General features: G+C 46.6%; 1 protein-coding gene across 1 annotated transcript in view; it reads right to left on the minus strand.

Annotated features, from left to right (window-relative positions):
• The window catches only part of LOC119462375 (nucleosome-remodeling factor subunit BPTF-like), a 64,578-nt gene that overhangs the window by 12,306 nt on the left and 29,355 nt on the right, over positions 1 to 22,917 (minus strand). Inside the window, 10 exon segments of the mRNA XM_049672957.1 lie at positions 223 to 302; positions 1,536 to 1,615; positions 8,172 to 8,384; positions 10,681 to 11,032; positions 12,016 to 12,134; positions 13,660 to 13,868; positions 15,451 to 15,572; positions 21,737 to 21,895; positions 21,898 to 22,371; positions 22,373 to 22,801. Of these exon segments, the coding sequence (XP_049528914.1) occupies positions 223 to 302; positions 1,536 to 1,615; positions 8,172 to 8,384; positions 10,681 to 11,032; positions 12,016 to 12,134; positions 13,660 to 13,868; positions 15,451 to 15,572; positions 21,737 to 21,895; positions 21,898 to 22,371; positions 22,373 to 22,801 (2,237 nt within the window).

The raw sequence follows: 22,917 nt of genomic DNA on the forward strand, positions 1-22,917 counted from the left end.
ACCTTTATTCCTCAATTCACTGCAGTTTCACCAATGAACAATCAATTTTTGATTATGTTCGCTTTTCCACAATTATTTGCAAAATGCATATTGACATGCACCAATCAAAATTACAGGTTCTTTCTGCTCATCTGATGAGTACCAGTGCAATGAGCATCGCCAGTGAACTGTGAAATAGAGCCAAGTGAAATCACGGGGAGCACAACAGCTTCGGTAACTCACTGCGACAGCAGGCCTCTGCGAATGGAGGGTTTCACAAATGCCACGCCGGCTGGAGACACCGTGATGTGGTCGCGCAGGCTCTGCAACACATAGATACAGCCCTCATCAACCACACGGATTCACTAAAGAAACATATTTTCAGAAACATTGTGTGACAAAATGGCAAATCAGTTCCATAAGAATCCACAAGAGGGAGAAAGTTTCATTATTTAAATTTGTCATCGACCTTGCGGAATTGCACAGACCTATTTCAGTGATGGAAGCGACATTTTACTTTTTGGAGCAGAAGAAATGCCACTTCGGAGCAGTCATAAGTGTTTTCAGAGCAGAAAAAATGCTAGTTTGGAGCAGCTATTGGTGTTTTCGGAGCAGTTGGCAAAATATGCCATACGACTCCTGTAGTTAAAATCATCGCCGAAGGGTCTCATAAATATTAATATTTATTATTTATGAAACATATTGCACATACAATAAATCAACTCAAACTTCAAGAAACAAACAATTAAGAAAATGGATGGTTATCAAATGTGCAGTGAAATGAGCCATATATTTAAAATACCAGTACTTGTGGCAGAAATGACATCAAACCGATAAAGTTGAACACCACGTCATAAAAGTATTCACAATCACATATAACCATTGCTAAAGCAGCAGTTGATCATCGGTATCAGATCAAAGTAATCTCAGTCACTTTCACATTTCGCCAAAATAGTCTGCATTAGACCTCACACTACACTCCGTTAACCTGCCGGTTAGCTCAGAGAACAGTGAGGATGACCCACAAATGCATTGCTCTTCAGTTAGATCGCCAGACCAGGGTGAATTTTTCTTCAACTGCAAAGGTTTTTTTTCTTGTGAAATACTTAACATGTGCCAATTAATATTAGAAGTTTTTGAGATTATTTGCAACAGGTGGGAGCCAAACCCTGATCCACCTGACAGCAACACAAAGTTACAAAGGAAACCCATACAAGTTGCTCAGAAATAAAGCTTAACAGTTGAAAAAAACTTCGTCACGCTCCAGGAATAGATCCTGGGCCTAAGGCTTTTCCAGAGCAGTTGTTCCCCCATCTGAGCTAACCAGGAGGCCAGCAGATCACAAAGCAAGGACATATTAACAGACGTGCAAGGACACTGGATTTGGCAAATCAGGGCACTGATTTGTCATATTTATCTGAGACGAATCCCATGAATGACAGGTGTCCAGCTTAAACATGTCAGCAAAAAAAAAAAAAAGAAACTGTGGCAGCACAGGCCATATTTTAAGAATACAGTCACATCAGCAAGAACTTGTCAATGTTCGCGGAACTCACCTTGACAAGCTGTGTGGGCACCTCCAGCGAAGAGCAACCGAAGGGGGCCGAACTGAAATGGCGACACGACACCTCATGGACTCAATCCAGCACGACCATCAACTAAAGTGAAGACAACTCTCACACCCACAGCTGCAGCCAAACACTAATCTAAAATATTTCCATCATATTTACCCTTTATTTGCTTGAACAAAAAGAAATCTGATATGCAAAGAGGCCTCTATCAGAAATAATATAATATATTATAATGATAATAAATAATATAATATGAAATCGTTTTCACATTATAAGCCAGTACAGGAGTGTGATCAACAGGGGTCTGTTTGGTGCATGTTTTGAAGGGAATCGAACAGCACAAAAGACGCAATGTATTTGGTTTTCTCATTAAAATAAGGTTTTTCCGATTGCCCGATAATTCGGAAAATTTTGCAGCCCCTTCCACGTACGAAAAATCGATCGACGACTGTACTTACAGTGGAATCTCGATGATACGAATCTCACGGGGTCACGAAAAATATTAGTATTAGCCGAAATTCGTATCATCGTAACACAATAAAAACTAGCCAAATTATGGGGGGATGAAAGTATCAGATCGCGAAAATTGCGAGAAAATTTGATTTGTTAAAACCACTCGTTTCGGCATCTGCAACGCCTAATCTATGCTGCATCAGAATGGTTTGGCTGAAAACGCACTAAAAGTGCCCGAAAAACATTAATTCGTCAGTGCGCAGGGTGAGAAAACAGCTTTAAGGGGGGACGTGGCTTTGAAAATCAACTTCCTGATTTCTTCATGGATTTTGATGAAAATTGGCACAAATGTTTAGAATGTCTCCCTGATACTTCCATAAAAGTTTCAGAGTGATACCTTGAGAACATTTTATTGAGCAGAATTTTTCTCTCTTGAACTTTCTGGAGGGCCTAGGGAGGTTAAAAAACATGATGGAAGGCTCGTTGAGTATTGACTGCATAGCTCAATGCGTGCTGAAGGTCGTGACAGTCTTAATTTTTTTTTCTCGCAACACAAATTTTTTAGACAGTCATTTTTCAAGTTACCTTCGCACCAAGCACACTTTCGGGGTGAACGAATAGCCATGCCATAAATTTATAAAAAGTCAAGATAAAAATGCGAGACTGTCTCGACCTGCACTGTAGTCCAAGGAACGTGACAAAAAAAAACAGATTCAAAATAGGCTAAACGGTAACGAAGAAATCAGCTCCAGAAACTGAGCATACAGGCGAAAAAACAGTTTTGAGAAAACGGCTCTCAAAGTTGCACCTTCTCTTCAGTTCTCTAAAACGCACCAAAGTTGTAACCTTTGATGTGTTTTGTGACGTGGGGCTTCTTGGACATGTGGCCTCTGGTCTGCTGAGCCTTCGTTCTGCCTTTTTCATGTTTGTATGGCATTCTTTACTGCTGCCCTACAAAGAGCATGGTGCCTGGGTTTCAAACCAAGTGAGGTGCAGAACTATGTGGGCATAAATATACAGTAGTTCTAGCGTTGTATCTGCAGACTGCCTCATTGATAGCAGCCTCTAGTGCAGTCAGTGAGGCATTGTTTTCTTTTGGTAGAATCGACCATGTTACTGAATGAAGGCTCTCAGCAGGCTTCTGAATCATCTTCCATTGACAATGGCTATGGAGGTTAGGAGAGCCACTGATAGATAGGCAGCAATGCAGCTGCTAGGTGCTTTCCAGCCTGTACTTTTGTATCATGCCTCACTTCTGCAGCCAGGTGTCTGCGCCAGCCCAAGTGGCCTAGTGAATAGAGCTCATGATGAGGTTCTCTTTATGAATTAAAGGGGTGGTATGATAGGTATTGTTACACGAGATATCGTGGCATTACGATAATAGAGTCGGCGCGCGATGTGCCAAGTCGCGGGTCCGAGGTGCCGATGTGCGAAATGCCTCGTCGCGGGTCCGCGGAATAGACGCTCGACGAGCTTAGTCGCGCAGTCCGAGGTGCCGATGCGCGAAATGCCTGGTCGCGGGTCCAAACGCTCGGTAAGCTCAATCGCGCAGTCCGATGTGCCGACGCGCGAAATGCCTAGCCGCGGGTCCGAGGAATAGACGCTCGAGGCGTCGACACTCGATGAGCGATGTGCCGACACGCGAATTGCCTAGCTGCGGGCTCGAGGAGTCGACGCTCGAGGTGCCGACGCGCGAAGTGCCTAGCCGCGGGTCCGAGGAGTCGACACTCGATGAGCGATGTGCCGACGCGCGAAATGCCTAGCCGCGGGCTCGACGAGTCGATGCTCGATTAGCTTAGTCACACAGTCCGAGGTGCCGACGCGCGAAATGCTTAGGCAAGGATCCGAGAAGTCCGCGCGCGATGTGCTTCATCGCCGAGTCGGAGACGCCTACGCGCGAGAGGCTTAGCCGCGTGTCCGAGCATTCCGTGCCTGAAGCTCGGTCACGAAGTCCGCGTCACCGATGCTCGGAATGCTTAGCCGCGGGTCTGAGACGTCCACAAAAAGTGGAATCGGCCACGCTACTGCGATGTCTGCGTAGCGCCCGCTTTAACACTCGTCGAGATTATGGAAACTGTCCGGAGGTCGCGAGGAGACCGCAACAAGCGGAGCAGACGACGCCATCACGGAGCGAGCACCGGACCAATGGCGAACCGCGCTAGAGTCACGTGGCGGGCGCGGCCAATCGGTGGCTCCGGCACGACCTTCAATCATTTGCTTTTTGTGTGCTTGTTTCTGTATGGAGGAGATAGCTGAAGCGGCAGATTTGAAGACGGAGAAATGCGCTTTCCAACGAGACCAAGATGGCGGCGCTCGGCTGCGCCGTTCCGGAGTTATCGTGGCTTGAAAAACGCCGTTTTTTCGCGATTTCCGCGCAATTTTTTGGCACCTTGGCTGATATAACAACTTTTTTAGGAGCACTCTACTTGGTTTCAGTGATGATATGTCGGAATCAGATAGAATAAGAGTTACAGAAACTGAAATGTGATTTTCAAAAAGCGATTTTTTTAGCCATTTTTCGCGATGCGAAAGCCGCGTCCCCCCTTAAATCGTGCAAAAAGCACCGCGTTCAAAAGTTATTCTATTTCCTTGCCTAGCACCGCACCTTGAGTCCGTTCGATCTCAAAGTTTCAATTTCCGCTTTAGAACCTTGTTAGATCGCATCTGCTAACAACCACAATCCAGGTAAAAATCGCGGTCTGACGATTTAGTTCTCACACGGGGTAATTCGGTTGCTTCGCTGCCCTTCTGATTGGCTGCCGTGCTGAAAGGCATCTCTCCATTGGTTGCTGCTGTGGCAGGGGCAAGATGGCAACCGCAGTTGTCTGCTTCGTAAACCACGCCGGCGTCTTCACTTGACACGCTGAGAGCTCCCAGGTTAGTGATGGATCGTCGCTCGTAGGAGAAGAAATTTTGGACGAAGCACGCCTTCGGAATACGGAAGCGCAAGCCTCCTACGGCAAGAAAAATACGGCGATTAGCGGGAGAAACGGAGGAGCACCCGACTGAACGTGCCACGCTATCTTGCACCATGTGACTCCAGCAGCGAAACCGACAATCGCCCTGTGCCATCGGCACCGATAACGCAGTCAACGGAAGACGCGCCAACGGAGGCTTCCGCGCCTCGGCGTACGGTCGCGCGAATCAGCCGAGATCGTATCTCGGTAGACATATCTCGTTGCGACGAGGCAAAATGGCCCAAACATAAAGAACGCGGCCCGAAGCACACCAGACACTCCGTCCGATGGACGGCCGCCGAAAAGGAGGAAAAGCAACAAAAGCGCCACCGCTTTAAGGGGGGACGCGGCTTTCGCATCGCGAAAAATGGCTAAAAAATCGATTTTTTGAAAATCTTATTTTCAGTTTCTGTAACTCTTATTCTATCTGATTCCGAAATATCATCACTGAAAACCAAGTAGAAGTGCTCAAAAAAATTGTTGTATCAGCCAAGGTGCCGAAAAATTGCGTGGAAATCGCGAAAGAACGGCGTTTTTCAAGCCACGATATCTCCGGAACGGCGCAGCCGAGCGCCGCCATCTTGGTCTCGTTGGAAAGCGCATTTCTCCGTCTTCAAATCTGCCGCTTCAGCTATCTCCTCCATAAAGAAACAAGCACACAAAAAGCAAATGATTGAAGGTCGTGCCGGAGCCACCGATTGGCCGCGCCCGCCACGTGACCCCAGCGCGGTTCGCCATTGGTCCGGTGCTCGCTCCGTGATGGCGTCGTCTGCTCCGCTTGTTGCGGTCTCCTCGCGAGCTCCGTAATCTCGACGAGTGTTAAAGCGGGCGCTACGCAGACATCGCAGTAGCGTGGCCGATTCCGCTTTTTGTGGACGTCTCAGACCGTGGCTAAGCATTCCGAGCATCGGTGACGCGGACTTCGCGAACGAGCTTCGGGCACGGAATGCTCGGACACGCGGATAAGCCTTTCGCGCGTAGGCGTCTCCGACTCGGCGATGAAGCACATCGCGCGCGGACTTCTCGGATCCTTGCTTAAGCATATTTCGTGCGTTGGCGCCTCCGACTGCGCGACTAAGCAAATCGAGCGTCGACTCCTCAGCCCGCGGCTACGCATTTCGCGCGTCGGCACATCGCTCAACAAGTGTCGACTCCTCGGACCCGCGGCTACGCACTCGACCGCGAGTGTTGACTCCTCGAGCCCGCGGCTAGGCATTTCTCGGCACCTCGGACTGTGCGACTAAGCTAATCGATCGACTCCTCGAGCCCGCGGCTAGGCATTTCGCGCGTCGGCACATCGCTTCGAGTGTCGACTTCTCGGACCCGCGGACCCGCGCTAGACATTTCGCGTGTCGGCACCTCGGACTGCGCGATTGAGCTTACCAGAGCGTTCGGACCCGCGACCAGGCATTTCGCGCATCGGCACCTCGGACTGCGCGACTAAGCTCGTCGAGCGTCTATTCCGCGGACCCGCGACCAGGCATTTCGCACATCGGCACCTCGGACCCGCGGTCTTAGCACATCGCGCGCCGACTCTGTTATCGTAATGCCACGATATCTCGTAACAATACCTATCATACCAACCCCTTCATAAGAGAACCTCATCATGAGCTCTGTTCACTAGGCCACTTGGGCTGGCACAGACACCTGGCTGCAGAAGTGAGGCATGATACAAAAGTACAGACTGGAAAGCACCTAGCAGCTGCATTGCTGCCTCTCTATCAGTGGCTCTCCTAACATCCACAGCCATTGTCAATGGAAGATGATTCAGAAGGCTGCTGAGAGCCTTCATTCAGTAACATGGTCGATTCTACCAAAAGAAAACAATACCTCACTGACTGCACTAGAGGCTGCTATCAATGAGGCAGTCTGCAGATACAACGCTAGAACTACTGTATATTTATGCCCACATAGTTCTGCACCTCACTTGGTTTGAAACCCAGGCACCATGCTCTTTGTAGAGCAGCAGTAAAGAATGCCATACAAACATGAAAAAGGCAGAACGAAGGCTCAGCAGACCAGAGGCCACATGTCCAAGAAGCCCCACATAACAAAAAACATCAAAGAGAACAACTTTGGTGCGTTTTAGAGAACTGAAGAGAAGGTGCAACTTTGAGAGCCGTTTTCTCAAAACTGTTTTTTCGCCTTTCTGCTCAGTTTCTGGAGCTGATTTCTTCGTTACCGTTTAGCCTATTTCGATTCTGTTTTTTTTGTCACGTTTCTTGGACTACTGTGCAGGTCGAGACAGTCTCACATTTTTATGTTCACTTTTTATAAATTTATGGCGTGGCTATTCGTTCACCCTGAAAGTGTGCTTGGTGCGAAGGTAACTTGAAAAATGACTATCTAAAAAATTTGCTGTTGCGAAAAAAAAAAAGTAAGACTGTCACGACCTTCAGCACGCATTGAGCTATGCAGTCAATACTCAACGAGCCTTCCATCATGTTTTTTAAGCTCCCCAGGCGCTCCAGAAAGTTCAAGAGAGAAAAATTCTGCTCAATAAAATGTTCTCAAGGTATCACTCTGAAACTTTTATGGAAGTATCAGGGAGACATTCTAAACATTTGTGCCAATTTTCATCAAAATCCATGGAGAAATCAGGAAGTTGATTTTCAAAGCCACGTCCCCCCTTAATACATGCTTGCACCCGCTTTCTCCTATCACAGTACGAACACTGATACACCTAATAAGTGTACTGGTAGGCCTTGAGAGCCATTTCGTACGTGCCTGTGGTGATTTGAGCCATTGGGGGGCAGTAAAAGGCATGAATTAGTTTTTTCAGACTGCCTGATTTTTCGGACGTTTTCGAGGCCCCTAGGGAGTCCGAAAAATCAGACATTGACTGTGCACACATATTCTAAACTGATATCAGGAAGCACATTTTTATGCTTACTTTTTATGCCCAATTATTTGTTATTTTAATGTTCATTATATCAAGGTACAACTGTAATTCATTTCAATTTCACAATTCAAGAACCATACCATCAGAGGAGTACACACTGTGTCTTGTTTCATTTTTTCCCCTACATTGTCTTACTCTCAGTATTCCTGCATCATCTGAACGTAGCCAAGAGTCAAACCTGCGATTTTGTGCCCAGCATCGGGACACAACAGCCACCACATTGAGTGGTCATTACGTCACTCTAATGACTGTTCCTACCCACTAGCGGCTGCATAGAGAGAGCACACCAACTAGCAAAACATGACTCACTGTCCGGTTCCTCTTTGCCGGTTCCTTTCCCAGCTGCCTTTTTTGCACTGTCTTCCTCTGAGGGCTTCTTGCCGGCTGCTGATGCTGCTCCGTCGTCGGCTTTTGCTCCACATTGCTCCGATTCCGCCTCTTTCTCTTCACTCTCTTTGGTTTCAGGTGCAGCTTTGGATTCGGCTTCGGCCATGTCATCTGGCCCCTCTTCTTTTAATTTCACTGTACGTTCGAAAAAGACGGGAAGTGAGCGAGCAAAAATAAGGGCAAAGTGCCCTGACACGTAACATTCCTGTCACATTTCTCTGCAAATTTGGAGGGCTGCCTAATATTCAAAACTTTCAAATAACGTATCGCATACTGTCCTATTAGATTTGTCCTTCAAATTGAATAGCTGCTATATTCGTGAATACAGATATTTTTCGAATAGCTTACACGTATTTCAGATCATAAAGCGTGCATAATCAAAATTAAAATTTGAGCAAAAGTGTGATAAATTCCACCCTGGCGTAACAGTAGACATAAAGCATGAGAAGTTACACATTGTAGTCAACTACGTCGCTCAGAGAGCCACAGTTTTTTTCCTCCTGAACTCCTATCATGCACTCTCTCCCAAGAGTACTGGCTCGATTTACGCTTTCAATAAGCAAAGTTATTGATAGCGTGCAATGTAATGGCAAGAACTTGTTAACAGTGTGACTACTTGCGTATCCACATAATTTTATATTAATAGTGAAGAGAGCTGTGTTCTTCATTTGGGAACTATGAAAAAAATTATTCGGTATTCAGTTTAACTTGCTTCCGGCACTATTAAATTCTAATCTGATTCGGTCTCAAAAATTACCCGTTCACACTCCCTACAAATTTCCAACGATGGATGATTTGCACTAAGCAAATCTCCTCTGTGCTGCAAGCACATTAGAAGCCAACCGAGAATTGTCAGTTTGGCATACCTGAAGGCTTGACTATATTACAGACAGCACAACCAGACAGACAGCAAATCAGCTCCCAAGAGTGGCACAAGGAAATGTTGACAAAATTAGCGGTTCACTCGTTCCACGTTGCATAAACTTTACCATAAATTTTTTTCTGACACTCGAGGGCCACCACCTTGTCACATTTTCCAAGACTGTAATCAATGAGCAGAACTGAGGGGGCTGACTTTTTGTAACCACCATGCAAAGCCAAGAAAAAATGACATGAAATTTACAAAAAAAAAGAAGTCTGCGAAAAAGGTAATCGACACCTTACTTTTTTTTTTTTATATTGTGAATTGAATATAACAAACTACACGATGCGCACGGTTGTAAGCATGTTCCATATCCATTTCCAAGGCCATGAGTGGTCTTCGTTAACACTCTCAGGGCTAGGTTTAGTGCTTATACATATACTTGAAAATGGATGTGCAGGTAGCCGCTGCCCTTAAGTCCAACTGGCAGAGCACTGCATGGCGTCACATAAAGGTTGTGGTTCACACTCCCACCTTGCTGCTGTCCGTTCTTTAACTTACATCTCTTGACTAATCCTATCCTTCGACTTTAATATAAACACAATCGAACGAAAAAATCTGTTAATTTGTTAATTTCCTTTAATCTTTCCTTTTTCCGCATGTTTATTCAAAGTTTACCACTCTGCCCAACCAGAATGGCATGCTGAAACAACACACACATGCTACGAGAGATGCTGTAATGGGAGGGAGAGCTCCAGATGAATTTGAATCGCAAGAATTTCCGTGTGCCTAATTTACTAGATCAAGTGCCAAAAAATTTATATACCGTATTAATTCGAATTAAGGCGAGGCCTTTTCCCATAATTTTTTTAGCCTCGAAGTCACCCCTTGCCTTATACGCAAATTTTGCCTTTAGGTGTGGCTTCATGGCAGCGTGCGCCGTAATTCGCTTATAACCAGCACTTCGCGTGTTGAAGCTACCCCCCCTCCCCTTATTTCATAGTCGCAATTTTGCATTTAGGCATTCAGTATTTCAGATAATCCCCGCCGAGTCTCGATAATCCACCAGCTATTCTTTATTGTCTTATATTGATGTGCATACTCATGCTTTTTTTTTCTCCGTTTCCCCCAAGAAAGGAATTGGTAGGTTACCCCCTACCAGGAATTAGGAGATGCACCCTTGCCTTATGATCATGACCGCCTTACAATCAAATAAATATGGTACAAACATTTTCAAAACTACCCGAACGCATTCTTCTGTTTCCAAGACCACCTGCATTCATAACAGCAGCTCAATTCTGACTCCGAAATGTACACGCTTAGAAAGCGACTACAGAGTGACTACACGTCGCCTTTCCACGTAATTATGCGTAACACTCGTCTGTTGCTGCTTTCAAATTTTTTTTAGCAGCACCGCGCAAGTGCGGTTCTACATTCCATCGCCATTTCGAGGTGCGGCTGCTGGGACCGGGAATGGAACCTCCAACCTCGCTCTCATCGGCAGTACGCCACAGCCACGAAGGAGACACCGGCGGGGCCGGTTGAAACACTTCCGAAGCGTAGACTCACCCATTGTGACCGTTTTGGTGCTGGTCGTCGTCGTCGTCACCACCGTGGTGACCATGGTTGTAGTCGTCACCTCCTCCTCCATTTCCGTGACGTCGGGCTTCGTGTCGACCTCCATCGGTTCCGGAGGCGGCATGTCCGACACCTCCCCGCAATCCATCCGGTTCTCTTCGCCGCCCATGTCGAGGATGTTGGCGTGCGACGCGACGTTCATTTCCTCCTCTACCATTTGCGGCATCTCCGCAAAATGGGGTAGGCCGTCTTCGGGTTTGAGGGGGCACGGCATGAGGAGGCTGTCTTCTACCGAATTGAGGAAGCGGTGCGCCGCACTTTCCAGGTTGGCTGCCGCCAGTGCCTGCAATGTTTTAACCGCAAGGTCGGTGCGTCACGGCACTGAAGGGCTTTGCCACCCACCAATGAGTCAAAATACTGCTACTTAAGTTAAATACAGTCAGACGAGAAAGAATGCAGCCTGGAAGCTGTACATACAGTCGAACAATCGGTTATAACAAACTAAACTTCAAATATCGCTGGCCATGCTCCATTTCAATGAGTATTCTGCAGCTATAACGAAGCCCTAAATGCTAGATACAAAACGGTATCGGTTAGCGGCGAAGCGAATATTCATCCATTCACCAGCTCAATATTCCAGTAGCACAATTTACTCGCCAAAAGCAACTTCAAACGGCACATTCTAGGCACTTGTGTATTGGCAAGCGGCTTGTCTTGGCCGGCCCTCAGCCAGCAAACTTAGGAGCCAATTTCGTGCGATCACATCTATCACATATGCCGTTAAAATCATCCGGGGACTCCTTGCTGGCCCTTTGAAGGGATCATGCTAGCATTTCTTTCACACGGGCCCCCCCCAATCAAGAATTTTGTATTTTTTTTTATGTCAGCCTGTAAGCTTATAATAAATATTGGATATAACGAAGGTATTTTCATGGAGATGCAACTTCATTATAAGGAAATTCACAAAGCTTTTTTCTAAGCAGCATCCAAAATTGGATATCGTCGTGGCAACCATCGCATTATCACAAGCCCAAGCTTTGGCCGAATCAGCAAATGCTCTAGCAACACTAGACAATCTAACAACACTGGCCTGCGAGGAAATAGGTCTAGCAGACACTGGCCGACGAGGAAATGTTAGAGCAGACTCTGGCCAATGAGGAAATGCTCACACAAAAATTACCGGCAAATCGGGAAGTACTCCGGCAAAAGCTGGCCAATGAGGAAACGCTTAGCATTAGAAGTCACGTGATTGCAGACTCCGTTCCTCCACCGAGGTGTTCCAGCTCCTGCACGCGAAACTGAGCGATCTCTCCAGATGAGACTCACCGCATTCTCTTCTTCCAACCGCCGCCGTTCCTCAGCCTCCTGGGCCTCCCGCTGTTTCCTCTCCTCTTCCTCCCTGGCTCTCCGTGCTGCTCGCTCTGCCTGCACCTTGGCCAGAGTGGCTGCAAGGAAATCGGGTTCACATTTGTGACGCCTTTCCTGTGTAAAAGATTTCCCCATATTTTGCCACATAAAAGTTACATTGAATTGCACGACTCATACCTATATTTCCCGTTCATATGTGACGCACCATTTTTAATTGCTTTTTCTTCTTCTTCCTTTCTGGCGTTTTATGTGCCAAAAACCAGTTCCGATTATGAGGCACGCCGTAGTGTAGGGCTCCGGATTAATTTTTACTACCTGGGGTTCTGTAACATGCACTACAACGCAAGCACACGGGCATTTTTGCATTTTGCCTCCATCGAAATACGGCCATCGGGGATGGGATTTGATCCCACGACCTCGTGCTCGGTAGAGCACACGTTAGCCACTGAGCCACCGCGATGGGATCTTTTTTCTCTTTTTTTTTTTTATTGCATGTGCAAGCGAGAAAAGTCTCTCTACAAGTAATCCACCGCAGTGGCCGCATTTCTAAGGGGACGAAATGCAAGAGCACCCGTGTCCCATGCATGGGGGTCAAGTTAAAGATCCCCTGCTGGTCAAAATTACACTACGGCGTGCCTCCTAATCAAACATGGTTTTGGCACGTAAAACCCCAGAATTCAATTCAAGTTCTTTCTACTAGTCTTCACAGCGTTGCCCGTCATGCATAAAAGAGTACGATTAACTCTAATGACATTCCTTCATTTAAAGGAATATGAAAAAAAAAGGAGTTACGAAAAAAAAAGGAGTTTTGAATTTTCTTGACTACTAATTATCAAGACACTAGCCCATGACCATCATATCTAACATTCTTTACATCATATGTAACATTCTTTACAGTCTGACGCCCTCAACGCCTTTGTCAGCATAGCTTAACTCAGTGTTTATTGAAGTATGAGGTTCATTGACAGCTTTATAAAATTGTCTGTATGACAGACTTTTGCTTATGTGTGCCTTGCTCAGCATTACAAAAATGAAAAAGAAAGAACAATCTTGCAGTAGTACCACAGAACACAAGAGCTGCACAAGGTCAATAAAATTGGGAGAAAACCACTCGAGGAGAATTGTCAAAATCAAGTGATAGCTCAGACGTGCTGCTGGGTACAGTTATGGGTTAGCTCCTTTGGTTAATGCATAGGCCCTTATTACAATCTTCATTAATACACTTGCAAAGAAAAATATAGTGCACTGGGGCACTATTTTAGAGCAATCACTCTTGAGGGTACCATCACTTTTGTGCGACTCAGCACAGAAGACGTTCAAGCATACGGCTGAACGTGCTCCCATAGAGAGCTTGACAAAGTGCCAGAAACAATGTTGACCACATATGCCAATGCGTCCTGCACCGAGTTGCGCATAATCTTGCAAAAGTGATCGCTCGAGAATACCGCCCGTGCTGCTATCAGGAACAGGCCACCAAGTTGGGACCTTTGATTACACTGCCTCCTATACCAGACCAGTTCACTCGGCCAGACAGGCGTCCATGCTAAGTGCCGGGAGGAGCCAAAGAAAAGCTTTGCTTCAAAACAGGCAGATGCAAAGTACCGTTCTCGGAGTCCAGGTAGGTTTTCCGGTTTCCCTTGGATGAGTTCGTGAGCTTCTCGGTGAGCTCCATGTGCCGGACGATCTCGTCGCGGAACTCGGCGATGGTCCGGCACAAGTCCAGCTCCAGATCTTCCGCATCGAGCACGTCGAGCAGCTCCTCCAGCTGCGCTGGCGTAGAGTAGTAGAATGCCTCGTTGTTCTCCCCTTCCCTGAAATAACAAGTACAGAGTTTTCGCATTTATATGGTGTGAGGCAAGTTGCCGAGTTTAGGGATCTGGAAACCCCACAGTCAATGCAATATATCAACAGCCTTGAACAAAAATAACTTGTTCTCTGCCAAGTTGGCTGATATTTGGTGAAGCCATTGTAGCACTCGTGGTGTCCGGTCTCCTATTCTTTGTATTTGTTTCATTTGCGCTACAATGGTGTCACGAAGACTTCAACAAATTTAGACTGGCTGTCAGGCTTGTGTGCAGTGAATGCTCTACGCTTGATTCACCAGCCGAAACTAATTAACTCTAATGACATTATTTCACTTGATGCAAGAAAAAAGAAGTAACACTTTGAATTCTGACCAAACGAAAATCTCACCCTTGATGAGTCAACAGAAAGTTCAATAAAACCCTAACCATGATGAAACATTCGCAATTTACATACCTTCCTACACTAGCACAGTAAACTCAGCTGCTGAGGATACCTTTTGCGATTATCAGTGCACTACACAAGGTAATAAAACATGCGAAGTGTACCTGAAATGACCTCAGGTATTTAAAAAGAAAGGAGTAGAAAGAAAGCACATATAAATAGAGGGTCCCAGTACTGCATTAAATTCAAATGAAAAGTATTGCTGTATGCCCATGCAATCCACATATTACAAGCACATTTGTCAACAGCGCTTGGCAATCTAACGATGATTAAAGAAAATCTCCAACACTTGCAGCAAACAGTAAAAAGCATAGCCAGTTCACAGCTTAGACACAAAATGCTTCTTCACATTTTTATTCCAAGGTTTCATTCCAGCCACCACAACCAAACGAAAAAAGAAAAAAAATATATATATATACCATAAGAAGCCAACAAAAGTCCAGAGTTTGAAGTATATGGAGCAAATATCCCTTTCTTGTCGTTCATATATACATATACATCATTCCAATTAACCACAACAAACGTGGACCCACATGTACAGCTAGAGAGGCCTTAAAGGCCGACTGCACCGAAGTTTCACTTAGGGTAAAGTGGTTATAAATGAGTGCAATATACCACTGAAGCAATCTCGGCAACACTGCAAGACTGGTGACCATCTATTTTTCTTATTAGTAACCTTCAAAAAGCCCCTAAGCTGACAATGCCTGCACGAGGTGGTTTGAAGATATGAAGTCTAAGCACGTCACCTCCGAAAATTTTCAGCACACTGTGGGCGCCACCTAATTTCAGAGGCGATGCCGAGGAGAGCTGTGTAACAAGTCATGCATCACTTCCAATGAGAAGTAATGGTTACATTTTTTTTCTTCAATTTCAGTATCATGAACGTCCAACTTTGTGAGCCTTTCGAGACACATCCACCGGTATTTCAAATGTAAAATTTTGCATAGAGTGCTTGCATACGCATTATCTGAAACAAGGCGTTTTACGCATCCTAGAAACTTCTTTGTAGGTGGCCTTTAAGTAGGAAAAAAAGTTATCAACAGACCAATCAGAAGCTGAGGTTTCTTCAGTTGCACAGTCATAAATATCAACAGGACCACCGCGCACACGTCAGCTCAGCGAAATCGCAAAATGCAAGCTACTCACACAAAGATCCTTCGACAGAGAAACCAGTACTTTCTGCCATGCCGGTCGAGACCCAGGCATTCTTGTCGACTGAGCAGGCCCCCTTTCTCGATGTCTGATATACAGTCTGTGACCCCAGACACCTGCAAAAATAATTGTACAAACAATGAAGCAGGCAAACAGACAGACAGACAAAGGTCAAGGTGAATGCACATAAAGTGAACAAACAAACACGCAAACCAGATCATTAGGAAATCCGCAAGTCAAAGAAGGGTTCATTCCCCTTTAAAATTTACTTTTCCATAAAACTTCCACCTCCCTGTGGATTTCTATGGAGCCCGTTTAATCAACCATTGTTCCAGTTTATCACGTTGCAAGCTTATTAATTCACCATCCTGCTGCCATCTGCTAGGCTACAGCCTAGCTCAACTAGTAGAACGACTTCTCCCTGGTAAGGCAGGGGTCTGAAGCTTGGCTCTCAGACAAAGGTTGATATTTCGCTACAATTTTTTTTTTCTTTTATTTCTATCATTTTCTTGTCATACATTCCACTGAGAAGTTGACTTGTTGGTCGGTGAACCAGATTGCGAAGCAAAAACAAAAGAAAAAAAAATCTACAGAACTGCACCTCTAGGTAAATATTTTCTGCAATTCGGCTGCATTTCCTTAGAAGCTGTCAACAGCTATCAAATGGATGGGGGAAGGCAATTAAAAAATGGGGGGGAAAAAATAATAAAATAATGTCCTGGTGAAACTGGAGTGTGTGTGTGTGAAATATATGCCAGATGCCTATTTACTATGCGAGATCATTATTCCTTCGGATTGCCAAGACAAACAGCGTAAGTGCCCCGTGTCCTGGCGGGGCCTTTGCTGCCCACAGGTGGTATTCTTGGGCCTTCACTTTCGGAAATATTTTCACTTTGGCGAGACTTCGTGAGACTAGCGCAAGATGCATCAGTGTCCCCAAAACAGTGTTCGTGGCACAACAGTAAGCACGCTGTACGCAACTGACACCTGGGCGAGTCTGTATCAATTCATACTGTGCATTGATTAACTAATGCACAGATGACAATGATTCAGAAATGGACGACACCAGCACAAATTCTGTCAGCTGCCTATTTCGTTGACAGAAAAAGAATTTGCGTATAAGTGCAGCACATGTTGCGGGATTGATTGAACAATATTTCCTACGCGTCAAGTGTTGTTTGCTCGCAATGTTTTAGTGAGGTTGTTTGATAACTTTCTTTTTTGCTACCACATGGATGTTTTCTTTTTACGACTAGGTGGTGCTTGCACGAGATGTATTATGCTTGAAATGTTTTGTGCTTTTTTTCTTCTTTCGTTTTCTTTTTAGCGGTTGTTTCTTTTCATCCTTTTTTCCCTTAGTCGGATAGGACACCAATGTCGTCCGCCCGGTACAAAAGGTAAATTGGCCACAAGATATCATCATCATCATTGTATAAGTAACATGCGTTTCGGTAAAAAAAAAAAAAAGTTTGCACTCATGTCATCCATGTTAAATTGTGGGGTTTTAGGTGCCAAAATCACCATATGATCATGAGGCACGCCCGTAGCGTGCCTCATGTGCCAGACTCCGGAACCACTACCTATGGTTCTTTAACCTGCACCTAAATCTAAGTACACGGGTGTTTCCGCATTTCGCCCCCATCGAAAAGCAGTCACCATGGCTCGTCTGTGTGTTATTAATCTTGGCAAAGTGCCAAGAGTGCTTTCAGCAATATATTTCTTGGAAGCACTTCACTCATTCCAAGGCGTCTTTGAGGCTTCAAATAAAAGTGGTTCAGGGCCCCCTTAGCATCACCTAAACATATGTGCATTCCACCAACGTTAGAATGCTGTTGCTGGAACTAGAAATGAAGCCGCAACCTTACATGTAGCGGCAAATCACCGTGGTCACAGAGCCACTTTGGTACGTATACTCAGCAACTGTACAATATAGACAGCAATCATAATTAGGCTCAACCGCCATTTTCTTTTGTTCGCTGTAATTTTAAAACCCAAGCAAGCTAACGCTCTTACACTTCATTTAACACCGATGTGCCGAGTAATGTATCAGGCATTTCAACCCTATCACGAAACTAACAAACCAAACTTGCTTTAGAACAATGAAGTTGAACTTAATATAAACAACTAAAGCATTTGCAGTACCAGGTTTGAAATTTTAAGCATCTTGTTTTTGGCATGAAAACCAATCACAGCAGCTGCCTGCAACAGTGCCAAAAGGGACATCTAATAAAGACAACGCAATAATTTTTCACTACTTGCGCAGCAGCGGTTTCCCAAACACATTTTGATACCTTTTGCATTACTTAACATTCTTCATCTTAATTTTTTTTTTTTTGTACCTTAGGCCTCTGCTACAGGGACCTAAACAACACCGGAATACTTAAAGAAAGCCAATTAACATTTAAAACAAGAGTACTTTTTGTGCCGACTGGGATATTCCTACCCAAAAGCAATAAGCAGAAGGGTGCTGCTACCTAAAGAGCAGCAAAAGAAAAAGGGGCACCGAGGGACTCAATTTTGTTAATCATAACCACATAAAGCCAACAGACAACGAAGCCAAGGAAAGCATAGGGGGAAATTAAGTGTGGTTGAAACTGGAGTGTAGAAAATAATGAAGAAAAGAAAAATGAAAGCGGACAAAAAGATAACTTGTCGCCGGCGGAAGCCGAACCCGCAACCTCCGCATTACGTGTGCGTTGCACTACCAATTGTGCTACGGCGACGGCCATCAATTCGTCCACTAACTGGAGTACTTATGTTTACTAGACCTAGCCCTAGGTGTGTTGGCCAGCGCCACTCAGAACCATGATGGCCAGATGTGGAACATCCTTGCTAGCCCGATGGCTGTCACGTAACACATGTTCCTACTTCAGTTGAGGTTAGGAACAAAACGCGTAAAGCTGGGCAGGCCATTGACCGTGTAGGGCAGATAACCGTGGTTAAATAAGTGTTACAGTATGGGTCCCAAGGGAGGGGAAGTGCAGTCGAGGATGCCAGGGAACTGGGTGGTGTGATGAAGTTAGGAAATATGCAGGCACAGAATGGAGTAACCAGATGCAAAACAGGGGCAGCTTGAAATCACCAGGAGAGGCCTTCGGCCTCCAGGTGACATAAAATAGGCTGCTGCTGGCAATTAAAAAGACACGGGTCATGAATAGTCGATGGGCCCTCTTTGATTATCCCTCCCTGACAGTCCCCAGACTGCACGAGGCGGTGCTTTCAGCCAATGAGCATTGCTTATGCAATGTCTCGGGCAGTCCGGGACGGATAATCCAGGAGGGTCCAATGAGTAATGCTTGTCAAACTGCCAGGACCTATAGCATAGTTTTGTTTCCATAGACTTGTCCCAGCGGCTATCGCAGCAATTTTACGAGCATGCCTTAAAGCGGGAACCAAAGGTTTCCACTGGGAAATACAACATCAAGGCTGCCTGCATCCTGCGTTTGTCTCATCGGGGAATTGGACACCCTTCCCAGACGCTAAGGACGAAGCGCACAGAGGCAAGCAGAAGGCGATGATGCCGTAGGGGCACCCATCTGGAAATGCGCACGCGTCCAGACGTAAAAGATAAAAAGCAGCTGACAGGCGTGCGGCGCTGCCCTTGTCAGGCCCTGAATCGCATCGTTTTTATCTTGTGTTTGCAGCTACTTAGAGAGTCAGAAACTGCAACCGTGGCAAAGAAATGCGTCCCCTGCCACCTTTCATGGACTGCTTGCAAGCAGGTGGGCCATTGCTGCTTTTCACTCGGCATGTAAGGGGAGAACCTAGAAATTAAGCCATCAATGTCCAATGCGACATGCTTAGAGCAATTTGCATCTCGCATTTTACAAAATGCAAAATGCTGGCAGGTGTGCTCTGGTCACAGACGTGACGGAGTTCCCGATGTCAGTTTGCAAGCAGGCTGAGTATGGTGATGATGCTTTCAATGAAACATTATCTTGCCATCTAAGAACACCTGAAAGCCAACAGCACACAACATCTTGGGTAACTTGATTGCCATTTCTGAAAACTCATGAGCCATATGAATTCCTTATGCTACACCCCCCCTGTTAATGAAAAGAAAAAACATTTTAAAGCTGTTTGGGAGATCAGAGACTTCCTCACGCAATAATAAACATTCAGTCCCATAATGAAACAAAAAAAACCTCCATTATTTTTAATAAAATAAAAATAATGACGTGGCCTCCTCGCATTTGCATCACACCCTGAAGGTGATTCACAGCAAAAGCAGACGCAAGTTTCCTTGACAAGCTGGCAACTAGCCAGTAAACCAAGTTAAGCCCTGCTCCAGCACTATAAACCATTTCCGCACACACAGAAGCCACGCGGCTGATAATGAATAGCCAACAAAACAAAGGTGGGTCATTCATTTAGAAAACTTAAACCTACACAGCATTAATTGCAACCATAAAAGTAGGCACTAGGTCTAGCTAGTCGCACATAAGCACTGTGGATACCATGAGGTTTGTACCAAGAAACTTTTGCATGCTGCTATTGACCGTTTCAAGAGGGGTCATGCAGAGTGCACAACGCACTCCAACAAACACAGTTAAAAAACCAATAAAGTGGTTGTGTACTGTTTACCGTGTTTCTTGGACATTGTCTTACGTGGGTACCACTGCACTATGGGTTTGGAGAAAGTTACCAAGAGGTCATGCGACACACTGTTGGATGTCAGTCAGGCGAGTACCATCGTACTCATTCTTATAAAACAGGACATCACCGGGACCTGATTTAATGTGTTCACAGTCGTGACACCAATACTGTCCCAAGACTGCATCATCTCACCTAAGAAAAATCCTTTCCTGGCAAAAATTTTGCTTTTTTGATTCATTTTGCAAAACTAATCCATTCCTTCTACTTGACTCAATGTGTCTTTTTGTGTGACTTTCATGAGTCGGCATTCTCATATGTAAGCATCCTCCAGCAAGGTTACCTTTATTTGTCTGACCAGGCCCCTGCATGAGTCAGCTTATATCTTTATAGCTTGCACAAATACTCAGCTGGCTTTATACTTGAGAATGTGTTATGTCCGCCTGGCCACGCAACAGAAAGGAAGTTGGCTCAATGTCGAATAAACGTGATGAGATACTGTGAAAGGTCAGTACTACACAAGGACGCACCTTAAGCCTGTTTCACATGGTGCGATTTTGTTTGCGAATTCGCAACTGCGAGAAATAGGCCCCCGCCGGACCCTTTGTGCGTGCGATTTTTCGATGTTCAGCGTACTGAACTTCTCAGCGAAAACGCAGATGCGGTAGTAGCCACTGTAGCGGTGGAAACAGACAACCAAAAGGAGGCGGCTCGCTCATACGTCATCACCAGTCAGAATGCTTAATGAGTATGCGAAAAACGCAGCTGTTGTAGATCCATGTGAAATGGGTTTTACATGCACTACTGCACAGACCCTAAAAAATGACCTCATCTTCATTAATTAATTCACCTATGCAGCATGAGTTTGTTAATGACACACAATGTGTGCTGATTAGCATGTGTACGACCCAAAACGTGCAGTGAAAGTCGCTTCCTCCACCTTTTGGACAGATTGTTGCATTCATGACGCAGCTGTCGCATACAGTAATCAAATAAATTACACCTACTCAGGTTCCAAATACACTAACACTCACATTGCCTGTTACCGGCAGCACACTGCACCCACTAAAGATATTTATATATGCCGTCTTCAGCAAGCACAGATTAAACAACATCCTCGCTAATGTCTGCCGTCATCAACAGTGTGATCATGAACATATTGCACCTTCTACATCACTTTTCAGTTCGTGAGGCCTGAACATCTGGAGAATCTTGACAGCTCCCCTGGAGATCTCTCACCGACGAACTAGCAAAACCTGAGTAGTCGCCATCTCAGGCACACACGAACGAAACTGCCACCGTTTTCACACGGTTCCTGAGAAAGTATGAACAAGCTGGATAGTTTCACACACTCGGCAACGTTGACAACACCTGCAGGCATCCTAAACCAACTGTCAAAAAATCATCCACGACACGCATCGCAGAAAAGCCTGCTCGAGGCCACTCAACACGCCATCAATGCGAATCAAAACGGGCAGTTGGCCGGTTTCTAAGCATTTCGCAAAACAATCTCGACACCAACCCTCGCAAGCATCTCACTTCAGCCATCAGCATCAACAGCCCACCCGCGTCAACACACCCACAATCAGGCACACATTTCAAATCGGCCGATCATCAGCAATCCACACGTGAAAAGGTGAAGCGGCAGTGGGGGAGACACCTTGTTGCGTCGTTCTATATGTAATACCTGGTTGGCCTGACAGACGGTGCAGATCCAGTCCTCGGTGGGGACGTCCTCGAGAGGCGGGTCGAGGCAGGCCAGGTGGTAGACGGCCGGGCAGGTCTCGCAGCACAGCAGGTCCCCCAGCTTGTGGCACACTCGGCAGTGATCGTCGTGCTTGGGCCCACGCCTTCGCTGGTGATGTCCTCGCGCGCCTGCGCCGTGGTCAGGAACTGGTCGCACAGAAACTCGAGCACGTTCAGCTTGCTCGCCACCGCGGTGAACGGGTACTCGCACCGCTCGAGCGCGGCCAGCATGGGCCGGTACTCGGGGTCGCTCGTCAGATACATTCGCAACACCGCGGGCCACGTCACCGCGTCCACCATGTACAAGTGCACGTTGATGCTGTCCTTGAGGTCCTGCGGCCCGAACTGGGTTCCCGCCGCCTCCTCTTCGCGCAGGATTGCGCGCAGCAGCGCGATGTGCGCCTCGGACAGGAGCGCCGACTGCTCGTCCGACATCAGGGCGACGCAGAAGTCCTCGAATCGGAACGGCGTGAGCCGCAGGATGTTCCTGAAGTGCCGCAGCGTCTCGTAGATGCTCAAGGCGCGCATGATGTGGCACGTGGGCAGGATCAGGTCCTCCGAGCTCTTGGGCAGCGGCCAGCGCAGGCAGCTCGCGCTCCTGCAGGAACACGGGGCTGTGCGCCCTCCGCGAGGACGAGGTCCATTTGCGCTTGGCGGGAGTCGTGCTCGAGATGGTGCTGTAACTGCTCTGCGAGTACACGCTCACGTCGTCCGACTCGTAGCTGGCCACCGAGCCGTCGTCGTCGTCTTCTTCGTCCTCGGCGCGCTGGTAGTCGCTCTCGTCGCCGCTGGACGGAGGGGGCGCCAAGTCATTGTCCTCGTCGTCGCCGCCGCCTCCGAGCACAGTCTGAATGAAAGACCGAACCTTCTGCGATTTTTCGCGGAGCCTCTGCTTGAGCTGGGGCTGCGGCGTGCTGTTCTCATACTGGCGCAAGTGAAGACCCAGGCGCGAGCTCTGGGCGCTGGAGCCAGCGTACAGGTAGCGAGGCTTCTTGAGCAAGCTAGGCTATGCGAGAGTACCGCCGACTTGGCGGCCGCCCGCGGCCCCTACGGCCCCCGCGATGACATCGCAGGACTCAGTATCGTCCTAAACCCGCTAGGGAAGCTTTGTTCGGCCGGGGC

This window comes from Dermacentor silvarum, chromosome 8 (genome assembly GCF_013339745.2).
Source record: "Dermacentor silvarum isolate Dsil-2018 chromosome 8, BIME_Dsil_1.4, whole genome shotgun sequence".
In the NCBI taxonomy this organism is placed as follows: domain Eukaryota; kingdom Metazoa; phylum Arthropoda; class Arachnida; order Ixodida; family Ixodidae; genus Dermacentor; species Dermacentor silvarum.